Here is a 17,340-nt window from a genome sequence, read left to right as displayed (position 1 = left end):
AATCCAACGGTTCTGTGACATCAATTAAAAAAAAAAAAAATCTTTACCAGTCAGCCAGTTGTACATTATTTTTTGTTCAAATAAACATGTTCTGACTAGTTGGCATATACTTCATCTTATTTTACAATACGGGCACAAGGAGACTGCACCTGCAGGAAGGAAATTCCAGGACAATAGAGCTGGACAGAAATTCTCCAGCAGAACCATGCTGGAACTGGAGGTTGCGTGTTGCATGTTTAATGCTCCACAATTTATCTATCTATAATGAATTTATCTAATCCCTATTGAGTAAATTTATATTTTTGGCCTCCACAACATCCCCTAGCACTGAGTTCCACCATTTAATTATTCATTGTGTGAAATAGTACATTCTTTTGTATGCTTTTTTAAAACCTACTACATCTCCATTTTGACAGACTTTTGCCAAATCCAAGGCAGGGTTCCAGTAGGACCTTCTGAATTAGTGGCTGACTGCCACACAACCAGGGCATGGTGCCTTGGCTACAGAACTAGGAGGGCCGTGCTCCAGTTTCAAGTCTGACAGTGTGCAATACCATTTTCGTGCTTTTGCACAAAAATAATAGTGACTATTTGCTGTATACTGCCATGCAGAGCTACCATTGTTATTTAATGAACAGATGAATCTTCTAAGGAATACCACAAATCTTACACAGTCCCTGAAAAGCCAAAACTGTGGTCCAGATTCCAGCTAATATCTATTGAGCATTTCTACTATAATTTATTTTAAAAAAATTATTTATTGCCTAAAGACCACAAGGAAAAGTGAAAAATGTTGAAAAAGATAATTGAAAAGAAACAGATCAGGAGTGTCTCTAGAAAATCCCCCAACTAAAATATTGTTTAACAGACTAATTAAGGTAGCTTATTACCTATCACACTGTTACATAAACAAATAAATGGCTAATTAAAGGGAGCATTGATTTCACACTGCCCACATAATAAACCAACCATTGCCCTCCACAAGCATAATAAAACTTGAATGCTGAAGCAGAATAAATAATAAAGACACAATTAAGTGATAATTATATTTTTAAAATAGTAATCTCAAAATAAAGAATATTAAATTCTTGTTCAACTTCAAATATGTAACTTATTGACACTGACAATATAGGTCAACAATCCAAAATGGAAAACAAGAAAGTACACTAATTCCATTACAACGTAATCATGATTTAGTCACCCAGCCTTTGACAAAGCTATGGATGTGGATAATCACATTCTAACTCAGCAAAAATTGCCCCAGAGAACTAAAGAAAGCTATACAGTTAATCTAGAGCATAAGCCACTTTACTAAAACATCTTAAATCCTCTTTTCATTTGAGAACTGTCATTTTCTGTTTAATATGAAGTAATTAAGACAATAAAATAGAGAGGATTCAAATTAACATCTAGACAGTCTAACAGAAATACTTTATCGCTATAGCTACATATGCATAAAGGATAAATACTTGGCTATAAATACTAACACGAGTGTGGCTACATTCAATCAGTGCAAAGGTAGCCCAGTATTTTCTTTTAACTGGTGCCAAAACCAGATGCCCAGGGAAAGATTACAGCAAGCATGTAACAAGTTGATGTATTCCAATTTTGTTCTAGTCAATTAAACTATATTAAAATACTGTATAGCATTATATAATCAAATGACTTGAGTATAACACACTGGAATTGCTCTCCCAAGGTTGCCATCTCTTTCAACTGTCTATACAGAAAGCTGAGGAATCCCACCATGCGCTCTTACCCCTATCATATATTTTCTGGCAACTGCTGCTGCTAGTGTTTGCTCAGCCTTCTGGTTAAGGATCGGCAGTAACCAACAGGTCTTAACCATCATCACTCTGTCCCATGGGTTCTTCTCAGAGGGGCTCGCAGGGCCAAAGCATCTCACCTTGCCCTCGGTACACCTTTGGGGGTGGTACCCCTCCTTTTTGTCATTTGTACAGTCCTACTTAAGCAACTGGATACAAATATTTGTTTACAATATAGATGTAGAAGACAAATAATAGGAACAAGATGTGCGTGACAGCCAAAGAAAGCACATAAAAACAAAGGGCGAATAAAGGTCTTTAAGGAACATGGATATACCCTCATGGTACAGAGCTAACCAAAAGGAGTTAAAACACCACATATTAGTTATCCTTCCAGTATTGAATTTAGTGAAAAGGTTGCATATTACTTATCTTTCTTGGTCAAAATAGAGCAGCAACCGTAGGAAGCCAAAGACAGACTCCACTGAAGTTACTTCACAGCTAAACCTTCAGAAGATCCGCTCTGCAGCAGCACCACTCAGTGCTGAGCTGTTTCAGAGTATGGAGCTTTACAGGTGCCTCCTCAGCGTGTGCATGCCACAAAACCCTACATGTTTATTCACTGCCGTATTGAAGACTCCACATTCACAATAACAGAACCCCTATTTCTTTGTCCCTCAGCCTCTTTTGCCTTGCATTTCATCAGTGATTGAGTGAGAAGTCATTAACTTGCACTTTTCATAGAATAATTAATTTAAGCTTTAAATTAATCCCTCCCCACACTTTCAAATTATACTCAGGTTACAAGCTTCCAATTACAAATGTAATTCCGAGGCAGAGATGGGAAGTCACGTGGCACCCACGAGTAGACAGCAAGCACTGCGATCAGGGTGTGTGCATAAGACGCCAGTGAAGGAGCACCAGTGGTCTGGCACCTAGGTAGCAGAGGCAGAGCAGACATCGTTCTGTGGCCTCAGACAAGCCCGATTCTGCGGATGAACGAGCATAGCCTTAGCTCTGCCACACTGGCAGGGCTTGGTATGTATGACCTGAGTAAGCATCTCAAAGTTTTATCACTGATGAATGGCAGCTGGAATCAGCTTGGAAAATTGTTCCTAACCAGAGTTATACGCCAAGAATCTGTTCTAGCAAGCTTAGACCAACAACTATTCCAATCCATCTCAGATCTTAAGCGGTATTAAAAAACAGATAAAAGAATCAGTTCCCTGAATAATTTTCACAAATAAATGCAAGGGGGGAGGAGGAAAGTCAAGTAATGAAGCAAATTAGTTTCAGAGCTGCAGGCAGAAGCTTTTCATTTTTTCCCTGTGATAGATCTGCTCTCGAGAAGTTAATTTGGAAAACAAACATTGTTTTGCTGATATTCTAGGCTTATTTTAAATGCTTATCTAAAATGTTCAAAAAACTGGTATGCTGGCTGGTATTTACCTCATACCCAGCCAACAGCATGGGGTGACGCATAGGTAGTTCCAGCCCACAGACATCTTTGATGCTGTGCTTGTGCCTCAGAACCACTTCTTGCATGTACCCCCTCCATCTGAAGGACAATTTGCTTCTGCCTGAAACCTCCAATCTACCTTGCTCAATACTATAGGACGGGAAGAACACAAAAAGGGATTATGTTTTTGTCCATTTCTTCCCCTTTCCCACTTACTGCCAACACACTTGGTCCTGCATGTTTGGACCGTGTATTTTGGTAATACACACTCAGTTCTTACTTCTACTTGCACCTGTCAGAGACTCTATGGTGAAACTTAAAATTTAATCCAGTTTCTACCATAAAAAATGGACATCTCTTGGGCCAAAAGAGAAAGCAGCATTAATGTTTTACTGTTTAGAATTACGTTTGACAGACTGGGTTCTTGTCTTTAACAACTAACTCACTCAGTGGCTATGTGCATATCATCTTAATCTCTTTGTGACTTAAACTACTTAAAAATCTGCAGGTAGGTAGAGTTGTACAAATACAAAAATATGACTACTAGTATTATACTAGTACTGAAAATCATAGCCTGGTCAGTCTCAAAACACTCAGGAGGGTAAATACAGCTCCTATGTTATTTAGCCTCTGCCTCATTCACTCAAGTTTAGGCACTTGCTTAAGTACTGACTGTAAGACTGTCACTACTCCAAGCTCTCTAATCTAGTTAGTGGGAAAAGGAACTTTTAAAGTTTGATTCAGGTGATAGGTGACTGAATTACACTTCTGGTATGTCCTTCTCTCTCTACTGATGGAAGAGGCAACTATCTGCAAAGTACGAACCTTACTTAGACGTGCCAGTTACATGCCTAACGTTAAACAGGATTACTCTGGACTACCTTATTTACTTTCCTGTGAAGACCAAGATACAGGACAAATCACTTCAGTTTGTAATCCCTAATCATACTGTACAATTCCTGCCTTCCTCCATAGCATAGTAACTCACTGAAGGCCAGTGCCCCACTATACCTTGTTCAAGCAAAGGCAATGCTTTACCTGCTACAATCATTTTCCACTGATGTTCTCCTCACCTTCATGGATGGATTAACATTTAGGCTTCCAGGCATGGACTCGAGCGCCCCTTCTCACTATACCATTTCATGAACATCCCTCAGAGTCACCATATTGTTTTATCATTTTACACAGAGGGATTTTTAGTTTTTTAAAAGCATGCACTGTTATAGTGACAGAAACTGTATACCACAGTGGCAGATTTTAGTAAACGAGCCACTTAATGTTCACTTAAATGATGCTGTAAGCCCAGCCCTTTTTAAAGAGAGCTGGGCAATGGAAAGCCTTTCATCTATGCTGCAGAGCTGGCAGAAACTTAAAGCAAGATCAAGTTCAAGATAGAAAAAATAACCCACTAGAATAAAAAATGCAATTTAGGATTTGTATTTTGGCCTGGACTTCTTGATGCTAAGGGAGCTCTTAAAAATATTGACATTGTTTGAACAAATGTTCAATTTAGCAGAAAAACTAAGATTCAGTTTAATTTACATTATTTGTAAATTTGTTAAACATTAAAAACATTTGATCAAAAAGTGAAAGTTTGAGAAGTCAAATAGTATTTTCCATTTTTTTAATGAGACATTAGATTTTTAATTCCTAAATCAGATTTTTGTCTCAAAATACAACAATAATAACAATAAAAGGAAAAATACCACTTTAAAATAAAAATACTTTTAAAAACTCTGGTCTGTGTGAAATGTTTTGATTTATTCTTGGCAGAAAGCTAATATATCACTATGAGAATACAGAACTTAACTGCAAATAAAATCATCAGCAACCAGTTTCTGCCTCCAGTTCTCTAGAAGTTCAGCTGTGCCTTCTTGATGTTCTCTTATACAACACTAAAAGGTTCAGATGTATTGAAAATAAATAAATGATAGAACATTGAACTTGTACCTCAAACTGCATCAACATCTGATCATTTCCTGCCAAGTTTGCAACAAATTTACTCAATGCATTTTATTCCCTCCCTCTTTGTGACAGTGAAATGCTTTCTTTTCTTCACCTCATTTACAGTCCTAAACTGTAGCAGAAGTGTTTGGCTGGCACAAGAATTACAAAACACGTTATTGCCTCTGTTCTTCGATGGCATAAAAATATTCTCACAACCAGGATTCTGGTGCAAATGGCCACAGAATGCTCAGTTTATCTGAGCCTGAGAGCTTAAATTAGCTGTCTATAAACATCCATATGGGAAAGTACGGTAACATATGGAAATCTAAGAAAATCTGTTTAAAAATATTAATGATCTTTGCAGGAATTCCTATATTATAAAATTTACTGAGCTTTAACACCAAAACAGGAATAAAGTCATGTCTCAAAGACTTTTTCAAAGAAAAGAGTATGCACTAGAGCAGAATTCTTCTGAAGTCAAAAAGACACACTGACTACCCCATCTGCTGGGGCAATTTTGATGATATAACTTTAGTATGTTGGAACATATAAAATAGCATTTTATAAAATATAGAGAAGAAGCAACTATGCAATGCTAAGTAAAATAGTTGATAAGCAATGCAGCTTCAATAGTCTAAACAAAAGTATATACTAATAAAAAGTCAAACTGCTTTATCTGTAAAGAAGGAATAGTCAACTTTTCACCACAGACTTCCAGCGTACAGAGCATCAGAAAGTCACAACTCCCAATACACTTCTCATCTTTCCAGTTTGCTCTCCTGGATCTGGATGCTTGCTATGAGCTGCCTGGGAGCCGGTGGCACTCACCATGATGGAGAGGCAGTTTGTTTTCCCACATACGCTGGGGCAGTATGCCAGCCACTGTCATCAATCACTTCCCACCTCCTCCTCCCAGTTTCCCTCTCCTTTCTCCCTTACTCTTTCTCCCTCTCCCACGCTGCCCTTGCAAATAATTCACACACATATGCACAACTGTCACAAAGAAACTATATGCTTGTGGATTAAAAAAAAAAAACGGTGGTAGGGAGGAGGAATAGCAGTAGTAAGGCACATCTAGTAGCAAGATGTGTATATAATCACAACCACACAGAGCCCACAGCTTACTGCAGTTCCCAGCCATCTTACTCTGCCCTAGAGGAAAGCACCTTTTTCTGCTTCTGCCTTCCTCCTCTTTCTGTATTGCCATTAATTCAGAGAACAGTAACTTCAGAGAATAACTTCAAGTATCAATCTTCTCTAGGCAATTTCTGAGGAAAAAACGTGTGTGTGAACCAATTCCCATTTCCAGTAAGGCCTCAGCTACAGATCTTTCCAGGATCATAGTCAACCCCTACAGCATGGAGTCTCTGCAATGCTAATTTGTGGGGTATACACAATATACTTTATCCATCACTCCTTTTCTGCTCTGCAGATGTTTGCCCAGCCTTCTCTCTGCCAAAATGTTTTGAGAATTCAACTATTATTCCAGTTCAAGGATCAAAATAAAAAAAAAATCCCAGAAAGAAGAGAAGAGAAAAGGGAAGAGAAGAAGAAGAGAAAGCATTTCTTTTGCAGCTCTTTAAACAGTCATGTTTAGGAGCACTCAATTTTTTAAAAGGTACATAACAGATTTTTTGCATGCTGTAAGCCATTCCACTAGTGAAGTAATCTTCTCTTTTTCTTTTTTTCTCCCCACTGCTCTGGAATATGTTCCTAAAGTTTTATTAAAATCTTGTTATCCATTTTTAAAAATATATAGGTATTTCCAGTGCCTGTTTTTATATGGGATCATAAACCCACTTGTAACTGTCCTAGCAATAGTATGGAATCTTTATTTGCTTCCCTTGCTCACTATCCTGTGTGCAAAGTCTTATTCCCTTATTAATATCTGCATCTCACTCAGTATTTTTCCTATTTTTTGTACAACTTTTACATTAATCTGAAATAAAATGCATTTTATCAATAGCTTTTCTCTTGCTAGAAGGAGACTTTTAGAGCAGCTGACAGGCTGGACTCACTATCAGCAATTCCTTAAATGCTCCTGAGAAGGTTTATTAATTTGAGCATGAAATGGCTTTTCCAGTTTATCTGGTGCTTCTTTGCAGGTGCCATCACTGTAAACACTGATAATCTCTCCCTGTTATGTCAATTCACTGAGCTAAACTGTGGATCCTGTCTCCCTCCAGTGGCGTATCCCTCTGGCCATAACGTCTAATATTTAAGTGCAAAAAGACTTCCCCTGTAATTCAAACAACAGTCTCTCAATTGCCAAGTTGTAAGGGATTGCAGGGATAGTTGGAAGAGATTTCATGTGGCCTAAAAGCCCTGAAGAAATTAAGAAATGACCCCATGAAGAATGCTGCTCTTTCAACAAGTCTCTTCTAACTGCCAAAATATGCTGTTGTCGGCTCAGCTTGCTGCTGCTTCTCTAGCAACAGCAAGAAACAAGGGGCGGGGGGAGGACTGAAACTGTTTGCTCAGGGCTTGAAATAGCTCTCCAAACAATGACTGGTCTCCTGAAACTACGTTTGATACAAAAAAAAAAGTCAGAGTCTGCAATATTATGCTCTTGTAAACCAGATGTGTACATTGAGACATACAGCTATGCCACTTTCACTCATGCACAGCAATGGTTTAGTGAGGATGTATTCCATTTACATTGTGCATTCAGCACAGGATGCCTAAATACATCCAGTGTCGCTGCACAACGTAAAGACTTGTGTGGTGAGCAAACATCTACCTGTTCCATACATTACAGGGGGTGATTTTTTTTCTTCATAGCAGGAGAAGACCTTGGGTATATCTTTTCCCCAGGCATTTTGAAACGCACGTGCCGAATCTCTGTACTGCAGATTTACTGGGAAGGAGCAGTAAGTAAATTCCACTTAAGCAAGTGGAATGAAATGTTCTCCCAGGCTTGCCGTTAGTCCTTCCTCGGGGCAACTGGGAACAGTCCGGCTCCCAGGACTGATTTATGGCTGTTTTAAACAGCTCTGTACTTTTGGTAAGAACACTCTCCACTACAGTATTTTGTTGCACTTGCTATTCTTCAAAACCACATAAATAATTTTTAATGCAAAGTCATAAAACATACTAGTATGAAAGAGTTCCTCACTGCACAGATCATAAACTGCACTGTAGGGCAAACTGTTTATAAACATCATGCCGAGCTATAGCCTGTGCTTATCTTACAATTTAAAATCTGTTATTTGTACCGATGGCGCAACAAACAGCAGAATTTGATTCAGAAGAATCAATCTTTTACAAGTTTAAATTTAAAATGTTGGTGTGTATTAATATTTAATAGCAACATGAAAACCTCATAATCTGCAGCAATACATTTTTCCTTTCACAGAAAGAATGGTGTGATATTTAGTTTCCATATCATATGAAAAAAGATTATTTGTTCAAAAATACAGGTGTAAAGCAGGAGTTGGACGTATATAGCTAAGAAATTCAGCCAAGGATTTTCATGCCTACTGCGCCCTTGTCTGAATTGCTGCCATTTCACTCCTCTTTTTCAAATCTACTACAACTCACAGCTGCGTATATCACAACTGCATGGATCAAAAAGGGAAATCCCTGATGAAGCAAACAATACAGAGAATGCGAAGAAACCGGTAGAAAAAAAAATAAAGGGCAAGTTCTGTAGTTAACAAAATTGCATGAACATGACAGGAATTGGATATCCTCCGTCTCTCATTACTACTATTTTTCTCCAGTTAATTCTTTGAAAAAATGGATGCATGAACTCCTGTAACAGTGAAAAATGCAGTTAACTGCTTAGGATGTTTACTGACCTTAGTGGTGTTAGAAGGCTGGTAAAATTTAAGACAGGTAACCTGTCTCTGAACTCTTTTTCCAAATACTATGCTGAAAAACTAGGCTTACTTCAAAGAACTAGTTCAGTAAGGGACAGTAAGTTTCTCATTATACTGCGAGTTTCTCACTTGTCACATTCCAAACAAATAAAGGCATCAAAAACTTTGCAATCAGCTATCATTTTGCTGCCAACATATAGAAATTTCTAGTCTTCAATTCTAAGGATCAGAACGCCTAGATAGATACAACAGTTCTAAAATCCACTGTTCATGAGTCGGGACAGTTCCTTTGATTTTCTGAGCATGAAACTAAGCACAAATTGAACACCACAATTTCGTCTACAATTTTTTCAAACAAAACAGAGACTTAAGACTTGTGTTCAAATTCAACAGTTACCTCTGCTTTCAGAGCTAGGAGACAGTGTTCTTTCTCTTCTGCCTTTTAAAACATAGTTATCAGTCAGCCTCAAGATGGCGACACAATTGTTATAGTAGCTTTCTTGATTCTTCAGTACACGCGTCCTTGCAATCTGTTGTGTTTTTTTGGTTTTTTGTTCTTTTTTTCCTCCCCACTGCTACAGAGTTCTTGGTAGAATCAGAATGACATTGCTGCTGAGGCTCTCATAGCTGCATTTTTAAACACTGCTGCATTTTTAAACACTTGCTACATTTTTAAACATTGGAAATTAAATGTTAAAGGAAGATAATTCTCAAATTTTCAGTTTGTACAGAATATGATTTAAGAAAATATCTCTACACCTATGCACTATCCCCAAATCTCTCACACAGACGCATATATGTGCATTATCATTACAGCCTGACTGGGACATAATTGCTAACACTGTCCCATTTAAAAAAAAAAAGAAGTTTTATATATATGTGCTCAAAAATAGCAATAAGGTGTTAAAGGAAGGAACAAGAACACTAATAAGATGCTAAGGAAGGAGCAAGGATAATAAGCATAATAAACTCATGCTAACTAGAAAATGAAGGAGTTTCTAATGAATAACTAAGATTTTCACAGAAAAATAGCATTTTTAATGTGTACGCATTCTAAATGCATTTCTACCAAAAAGTATGTTTTCTCTAAATTATATATTAATGTACTAAAATGTTCTTTTTCTCTACAAACACAGAGCATGCAAAGAAAGAAATTTTTGAGGTGGAGGGCAATGTAAGAAAAGGAGTCATCTTTGTGCTGTCAGACTTAACTGGTCTTAAGGTTTTTTTCAAGTTAAGTTGTGCTCATTGCTGTGCATTCGTTTTAGTCCACTAGCATATTTTAAGACATTTTGCATGCATATGAACATGGATTTAAAAATGCAAGCATAATAGGGACAGGTATTTGCTCTGATAAGTGTTACAGAAATTCCCTTATAAACTCCTTCTTGGCTACTGTATCCATTTATCCTAAAATGAGAAACTAGACATACAAAGTCCGCGGGACCAGATGAGATGCATCTGAGGATGCCGAGGGAGTGACCAGTATCACTATAATGTCATTTTCTCTCATCTATGGAAGGTCACAGCAATTGAAGGAAGTTCCTAATGACTGGAAAAGCACAAACATTATACTCATCCTCAAGAAGGGTAAGAAGGAGGATCCAGCGAACTACAAGCCAGTCAATCTAACTTCAGTGCCATGGAAATTTATGGATCAAGTCCTCCTGGAAGCCATTTTCAAGCATATGAAGGACAGAAAGATAGCTGGAAATTGCCAGCATGGATTTACCAAGAGCAAGTATGCTTGACCCACCTGATTGTCTTCTGTGATGAGACGACTGTCTCTGTAGAGAAGAGGAGAGTCACAGACAATCGTTTACCTTCTCTTTAGTGAGGCCTGTGTCACAGTCTCTAAGAACCTATAGTCCAATAGGTGAGCTACGGAACGGAGGGACAACCACAACCATAAATTGGGTGGAAAACTGGCTGGACTGCTAGCTCAAAGGGTCATGATACAAAGTCTAACTCATTGGCTGTTACTAGTTACGTCCCTCAGCAATCAATACTGGAGCTAATACTGTTTCTTTTATTAATGCCCAGGGTGATGGGATGGAGTGCATACTCAGAAAGTTTGTGGATGATAAGGAATTGGTCTATATGCTGGAAGGCAGGGCTGCTATTCAGAGGGACCTGAACAGGCTGGAAAAATGGTCTGACAGGAAGCTCAAGAAAAACAAATGTGAAGTCCTGCACCTGGAACAGAATCACCCCATGCAACCATAAAGGCTGGGCACAAACTGGCTTGAAAGCGGAAAAGGACCTGGGGCTCCCAGCGGGCAACAAACTGGAAACAAGTCAGCAGTGTGCTGTTGAACCAAAAAATACAATTGCATCCTGGCCTGTATTAGCAAAAGTGTATCTAGCAGGTTCAGGGAAGTGATTTTTCCCCTTCTATTCAGCGCTTGTGAGACCTTATCTGGACTACTGTGACAACTCCCCAGTACAAGAGCAAGTCCAGGGAGGGGCCAACAAAATAATTAGGGAGCTGACAGTCATGACAGATGAGGAAAACTGATTTGTTCATCCTTAAAAAGAGAAGGCTAGGAGACTTGTTATCTTCAAGTACTACATGGAAGAGAGAGAAGACATAGCCAGACTCTTCTGAGAGACAGAACAGGAGCACAGTTATATGACAGGAGGCAATAGACATAAGCTGCAACATGGGAAATTCTAATTAGATTTAAGGAAAAAAAAAAATCACCGAGAGAGTTGTCAGACACTGGAATAGGTTGCCTCTAAAGGGTGTGAAATATCCATCCTTGGAGGCGTTCAGAACTACTGGACACGGCCCAGAGCAACCTGATCCAGCTGGCTTGCTTTGAGCAAGGGGTTGCACTAGCTGGAGGTCGCTTCCAACCTAAATTATTCTATGATTCTACTCTATGATAAGAATTTATTCCTCACTATTCATGATGTGTGTAATAACATAGTGTAGCTCTTCAGTGCATATGACCATTATGTGAAAAAATATGGTATATTTAGACCTATTCATAGAGAAAATCATGGGGAATACTTTGGCTGTTTTTGGTTTGTGTTTTTTTTTTTTTTAAACTGTGAATGTATTTTTATCGTAGGCATACTTTTAAAAACTATTTATTTTATTCTTTCTAAAATAAGTTACTGTCCTCTCCCTTTCCTTCTAATCTTCTAAACCCTCTAATTCCCCTTCTGATCTGGATTTTTCAGGCAACTTGGTCTCCTGTCATAACAAAGTTCAACATGACTGGAACCATGCCACAACTGGAGCATTATATGTCCTCTCTACAAACGCTCACTTTTATCTTCTGTTGGTTTTATACCTCTGCTTTGCCTTTCAGATCTTCTTACCCTCAAGAAAATGCAGAGAGCAGAGGGTCATGCAAGAATACCAGAATAAAACATCTGGAAGCCATACACAGTCCTCACCTAGACATGACTGTCTAACAGTTGAACTCACATGGCTGAAATCCTGGTAGTGAATGGTAGAAATGTTACTGCCATCAGAAATTTTATTGCAATGTTTAGTTTTCCACTGCCAATGAAATATCAGAGAAATTCAAAACCAATTCTAACTCTGATGTCTCAGATTTTTCTGTGCCTTATAAGTAATTTGCCCTGCCATTCATTTATCTTCCCATAAGTAATGTTTATGTGACATTATATCAGAGATAAAGTACAACCTGCATTCCTTCTACACAGAAATGTGTTCTAATGTGCAATTCAGTTCCCAAAACCAGGTTAATTACATTTGTTCCAGATTTTGGTAAGCACCAATTGTTAGGGAAGGCAATGCAACTCTGGATATGGCAAAATCCTCTCCCTACAGATGCCACAGTTTTTTTCATTAAAACAGTAATAATATTTTTTGAATAAAAAAGCAGTAGCTCAGCCAGTTACTAGCATACAAGCACACAATGAGCAAGAAGCCTTTATTTTTATTTTAGGAAGGCAATGCCACAGCAGGTTTTGAATTTACATGTGTGTATTCAGAATCATTGACCATAGGGTATGTCATTGATCCATCAGATTGTTATGTCTGCAAGTCCCCAGGTCAGAGATTTAAGTCTTTCAGTGCACACACATTTGGAAAATCCCATTTTAGAGAGCCAAACCTCTTCTGTGATATCAGCATTGCTTTCCAAAAAGGAGCTGTGAATGCCACATACAAACAAACTACATACTAAGTGACTTAAATTTGCTGAAGGACAGCCACAACAATATCCTGAGTCAGACTTGCACACAAAAACAATCTTGTTAACTTTGTAAAATACTTTTTTTTTGGTGGGAGTTATATCTCAGGAATGACCTCATATTTGGGTTACAAATGGCACCTTTATCTCCTAGATTGGGGTGGAGAGACATATCAGGGCAATTTGAGCATGAAGGTTATAAAGTCCTTACTGCTGTTGAAACAGAAAGCATTTTTGAAGTTTAAATATAGTACTCCACTATTATAACGAGAAATGATTGGTATGAGCTGTACAGATACACACAACAAAAGATGGCACTTTCAGACCCAGAGGATCCAGTTTGCTGAAAAGATAGAATATAAAAATGAAATAGAGAACACAGCACTTGAAAGCTAAGAGGAACCGAAAAGACAGATGAATAGCTGTTTAGAAAGCTATAACAGACCATGGAATGCAAATTACACAAAGACAAAAGCTTCAAGAACTTCAAACTAAAGTGAGCCTTGAAGAGAAACTTAATTTATTTAATCCACAGTAAACATAGTTGGCACTGTGGTTCAAATACTGCTCTCCTAATACAGACACACAGTAGTCTCCTTGGAGCATTATTTAAACAGACCTCCAGCTGAAAAGGAAAACAACTTCTGCTAGTACACATGCATTATGCTTTGATATTACGGAGCAAATCCAAATAAACAAGAGTAAAGATGAAAACTGGGAGCACAAATGTCAAGGTTAGCTGAGTTGTCCTCTACTTGCTCCTTTGCAAAGGCCTCTAGAAAGAATTCAGAAGAGGCTTACGGAATGTATTTTATGATGCAAATTTTTTTATTTTTTGAACATTATTAAATTCTACATTTCCATAAAATTGAAAATGTCAATATCTCTATCCTGATAGCAATAAAAGTTGCAATAGAGCTGAACCAATTCTATTTTACCTTGTTTTTTGTAAAATGAGTTGTGTCATTCTAGTTTTAAGACTGAGAAGTGAAATTTCTTTCCTGTCTTGAGAAATGACTAGAGCCCACTACATAACTCAGAAATAGTTCTTCAAAAATTCTGCCTCAATTGATTTGTCTCAATGAAATGTTTCAACTCCAATGAAATAGCATTTTTCAATGGAAAAATATATCTCCAAAACCATTTCATCACCCATACTGCAGTTAAATAGTCTCTATTATTTCCCATACTATTTCAGCTTCTTTACTACAGAAAGGAGCTTGAAAATACTGAACACTGACATACAGAAATATATCAGATAAAGTCATATTGAAATAGAAAGAAAAGTTCACTTGTTAAAGCACAACATTAAGCCTTCCCCAAAAGACATTCCAATATCGATTGAACTATGTGTGTGGGACAAACAGATACATGCACATGTGGCTTTTAAGTGCTTTGTACTTCAACGAGTGCTTTGAATAATACCATGTGCTTTGGAAATTGTCATGGCAACAATGTATTTCTTTACAAATGGAAACAGTATAGTAAATAAGCATATAAAAACCCCTTGTAACCTGACAATAATGTTGCTTAAACTTGCATGCCCTCTCTCAATAACAAACAGAAGTAAGGATGTCAGTGGCATGTGAAAAATCCACATACAGGCCCAAATCCTTTTAACAGGCCTCTCACACATCACTGGACAAGTGAAGGAAGCAACATTTAAGCAGGAAGCCTACCTCCTGTTCACATTAGGTCAGCAGAAGTCGCAAGTGGAGGAATTCTACATTAGGAGGAATTAGCATGATGCATACAAGAAAAAAGTGCACAGTGGGCACTTCTTATTAAGGCTGTGGATAACTAATTGTCAGAAACACGAAGAAAAATAAAACACTAGTCAAAGCTGGACAATGTAAACAAAGGTCATCCATGTTCTTGGGGAAGCATGAGACAGCCAAATTTCTTATCTCTGCTACGATGAGTTAAGACATGCATGGTTCACTCGCAATTTGGCTAGCTTGCTTCACTTAATACAGTCTGAATCTATTATACTTTGCCAAAAGAAAAAAAAAAAAAAAGAAAAATTGGGAGAGTGTCAGAGAATCCTACTAGTTTTCCCTGCTACTCTGCTAATTTCTCAAGGGAGCTGAGGATACCTCTAAGCAAGCTTAACCCTAGCAGTCAGAAAGTCGTACCGTATCTTAGAACCTAACTCCACTTCCACAGGTCTTTCTACCACCTGTCACCACAGTCAGGCTAACAGCAGCAAGTGGAAAGAGGCTGACATTGAATGTTGGACATGTCATCAAGTTCAAAGGTAGCAACATGATTCAATTTTCATCTAAAATTTCCAATATTTTAAATGAAAATTTTCTTTCTAGTTTTTTTTTTCTGTAGAAATACTACTTTTTTAAGGTGACCTTTACATGAGTCAGCAGTTTCAGAAGCTTCAGGAAAGCAAAAAAGTACTTCTGCCATCACGTTTTACAATTCAATAGGGGTAGGTAAGTACTTAAGAATTAATTTACACATGTATTCCCAAACTTCCTTTTATCTCCATCTTATGATCTATTTAATATCATAGCAGCCTTAGAATTAACATCATCTAGTGTCTTTTACGTTGCCGAACCAGGTAAGTAAAATGCTGTATGCAACTTTGTAGAGTTTGTGTCACTTTCCCTCTTTGATATCAGACAAACGATATATGTAATAATTGTTTTATTGTACTCATCTGTCACCCAAGAATCAACTTAAACCAGTATTTACATGTTCAACTCTACTTCTGAAATAACTAAAAAGACACAGTTCCTGGCTTTAGTACTTCACTGCTGCTTTCATGTTTAGGAGCTTTTGCTTCAAGGACAACAAATATCTGAATGATTGATTTGTCTTCTACGCTTGACTGAGATTTAGATTTGGAATGTGCACAGAAAGGTACAATTTGAAAATGGGTAAGTCTTAGTTAAATTTGGTCCTGCTGAAACTAGTGACGATGCACTTGTTCCTCAAAGGCAGCAGAGCAGCCACAACTGACCACTTCTGAAAATTCTGGTTTATAAGCCAGGACACTTCTCTTCTAAAAGATGCTCCAACAACTGTAAACAGTGATGGCTTTAAAGCCCCACCCGCAATTCCAAATCCCTAACAATGAACAAATATCCAACAATTACATGTATTCAAATTTTAAAAGCAAAGGAAAAAAAAGAGAGAGAACTCTGCAGTTTTTCACAGTCAGGGATAAACATAAACATGGAGTATGAGCCTACCTGTGGGTCAGACAGCCGAGAAAGGTCAGGGTACAAGTAGAATTTTATCCCCTCAGAAGCACCTGGTAATGTTACTCCACGAATCAGAAGAATCATCAGCATGATATAGGGGAATGTGGCTGTTACATATACAACCTAGCAAGAAGAAACAAACATTAGAAAACTATTTTCTTCCAACTGCAACAAAAAAGCTCACTTCCACATCCATTTTTCTATTGGTGGGTAACATAAAAACCTTCTCTGGAGCTTTAAAGAAGACCTGAGTGCTTTTGATGTCCCTCTGCCCATGGGTAAATTTTGTCCTCCAAGCATATTCCCTTCTAAACCATTTAGGTATTGTAGGAAAGGTCAACACTTTATTATAGAGAGATTGTGAAGTTCTCTTCAGGTATTATTTACCCTCTTTAGGTTACAGTTAACAAAATACTATACTATAGCATACCAGTACACTATAGCAGGTACTACACTAAACACGCATACAGTGGAATTGACTCATAATACCAAGAAATTAATTGTATTATATAACATCATCTGTACTATACAACAATAAATGTGCAAAAAATGGTAATGATCATAGTCACCTAGTAATTACTATACTGTCATCTCTAAAGACTGCCTGCATGTCCATGTTTGAAGAATAAACATTTCATCAAGCCTAATGGTTAAATGCAACGTATAACCCCTGGCAACTTAGTGTATTACCCTTATAATGCGGAGCACCTTCAAACAAGGTTTCTGAAGTGCTCAAAACCAGCAGTTTTCTATTTTCACGTATATGGCTAGATGTTCTCAGAAATCAGTAACGTTGGGGAACAACTGTGCTTTTCTGCAAGAAGTCTAATTTTTTGGAAAAAAAGAAAAAAGAAAAAAAGAGAGCAAATTGCTTCCATTACACAAACACATACTTGAGAGCAGTACCTAGCAATTCAAAGTTTGAGATAGATAAAATGACAGATTCCATTTCACTAT

At 37.7% G+C, this 17,340-nt stretch overlaps 1 protein-coding gene across 1 annotated transcript in view; it reads right to left on the bottom strand.

Annotated features, from left to right (window-relative positions):
* SLC6A11 (solute carrier family 6 member 11) overlaps positions 1 to 17,340 on the bottom strand; it is a 113,198-nt gene that overhangs the window by 42,223 nt on the left and 53,635 nt on the right. Inside the window, exon 7 of the mRNA XM_026102530.2 lies at positions 16,372 to 16,506. Within this exon, the coding sequence (XP_025958315.1) occupies positions 16,372 to 16,506 (135 nt within the window). The remainder of the gene's footprint in view (positions 1 to 16,371; positions 16,507 to 17,340) is intronic.

This window comes from Dromaius novaehollandiae, chromosome 12, assembly GCF_036370855.1.
Source record: "Dromaius novaehollandiae isolate bDroNov1 chromosome 12, bDroNov1.hap1, whole genome shotgun sequence".
Lineage (NCBI taxonomy): Eukaryota > Metazoa > Chordata > Aves > Casuariiformes > Dromaiidae > Dromaius > Dromaius novaehollandiae.
Note: the sequence above shows the minus strand (reverse complement) of the source record. Positions and strands in the feature narration are given on the sequence as shown.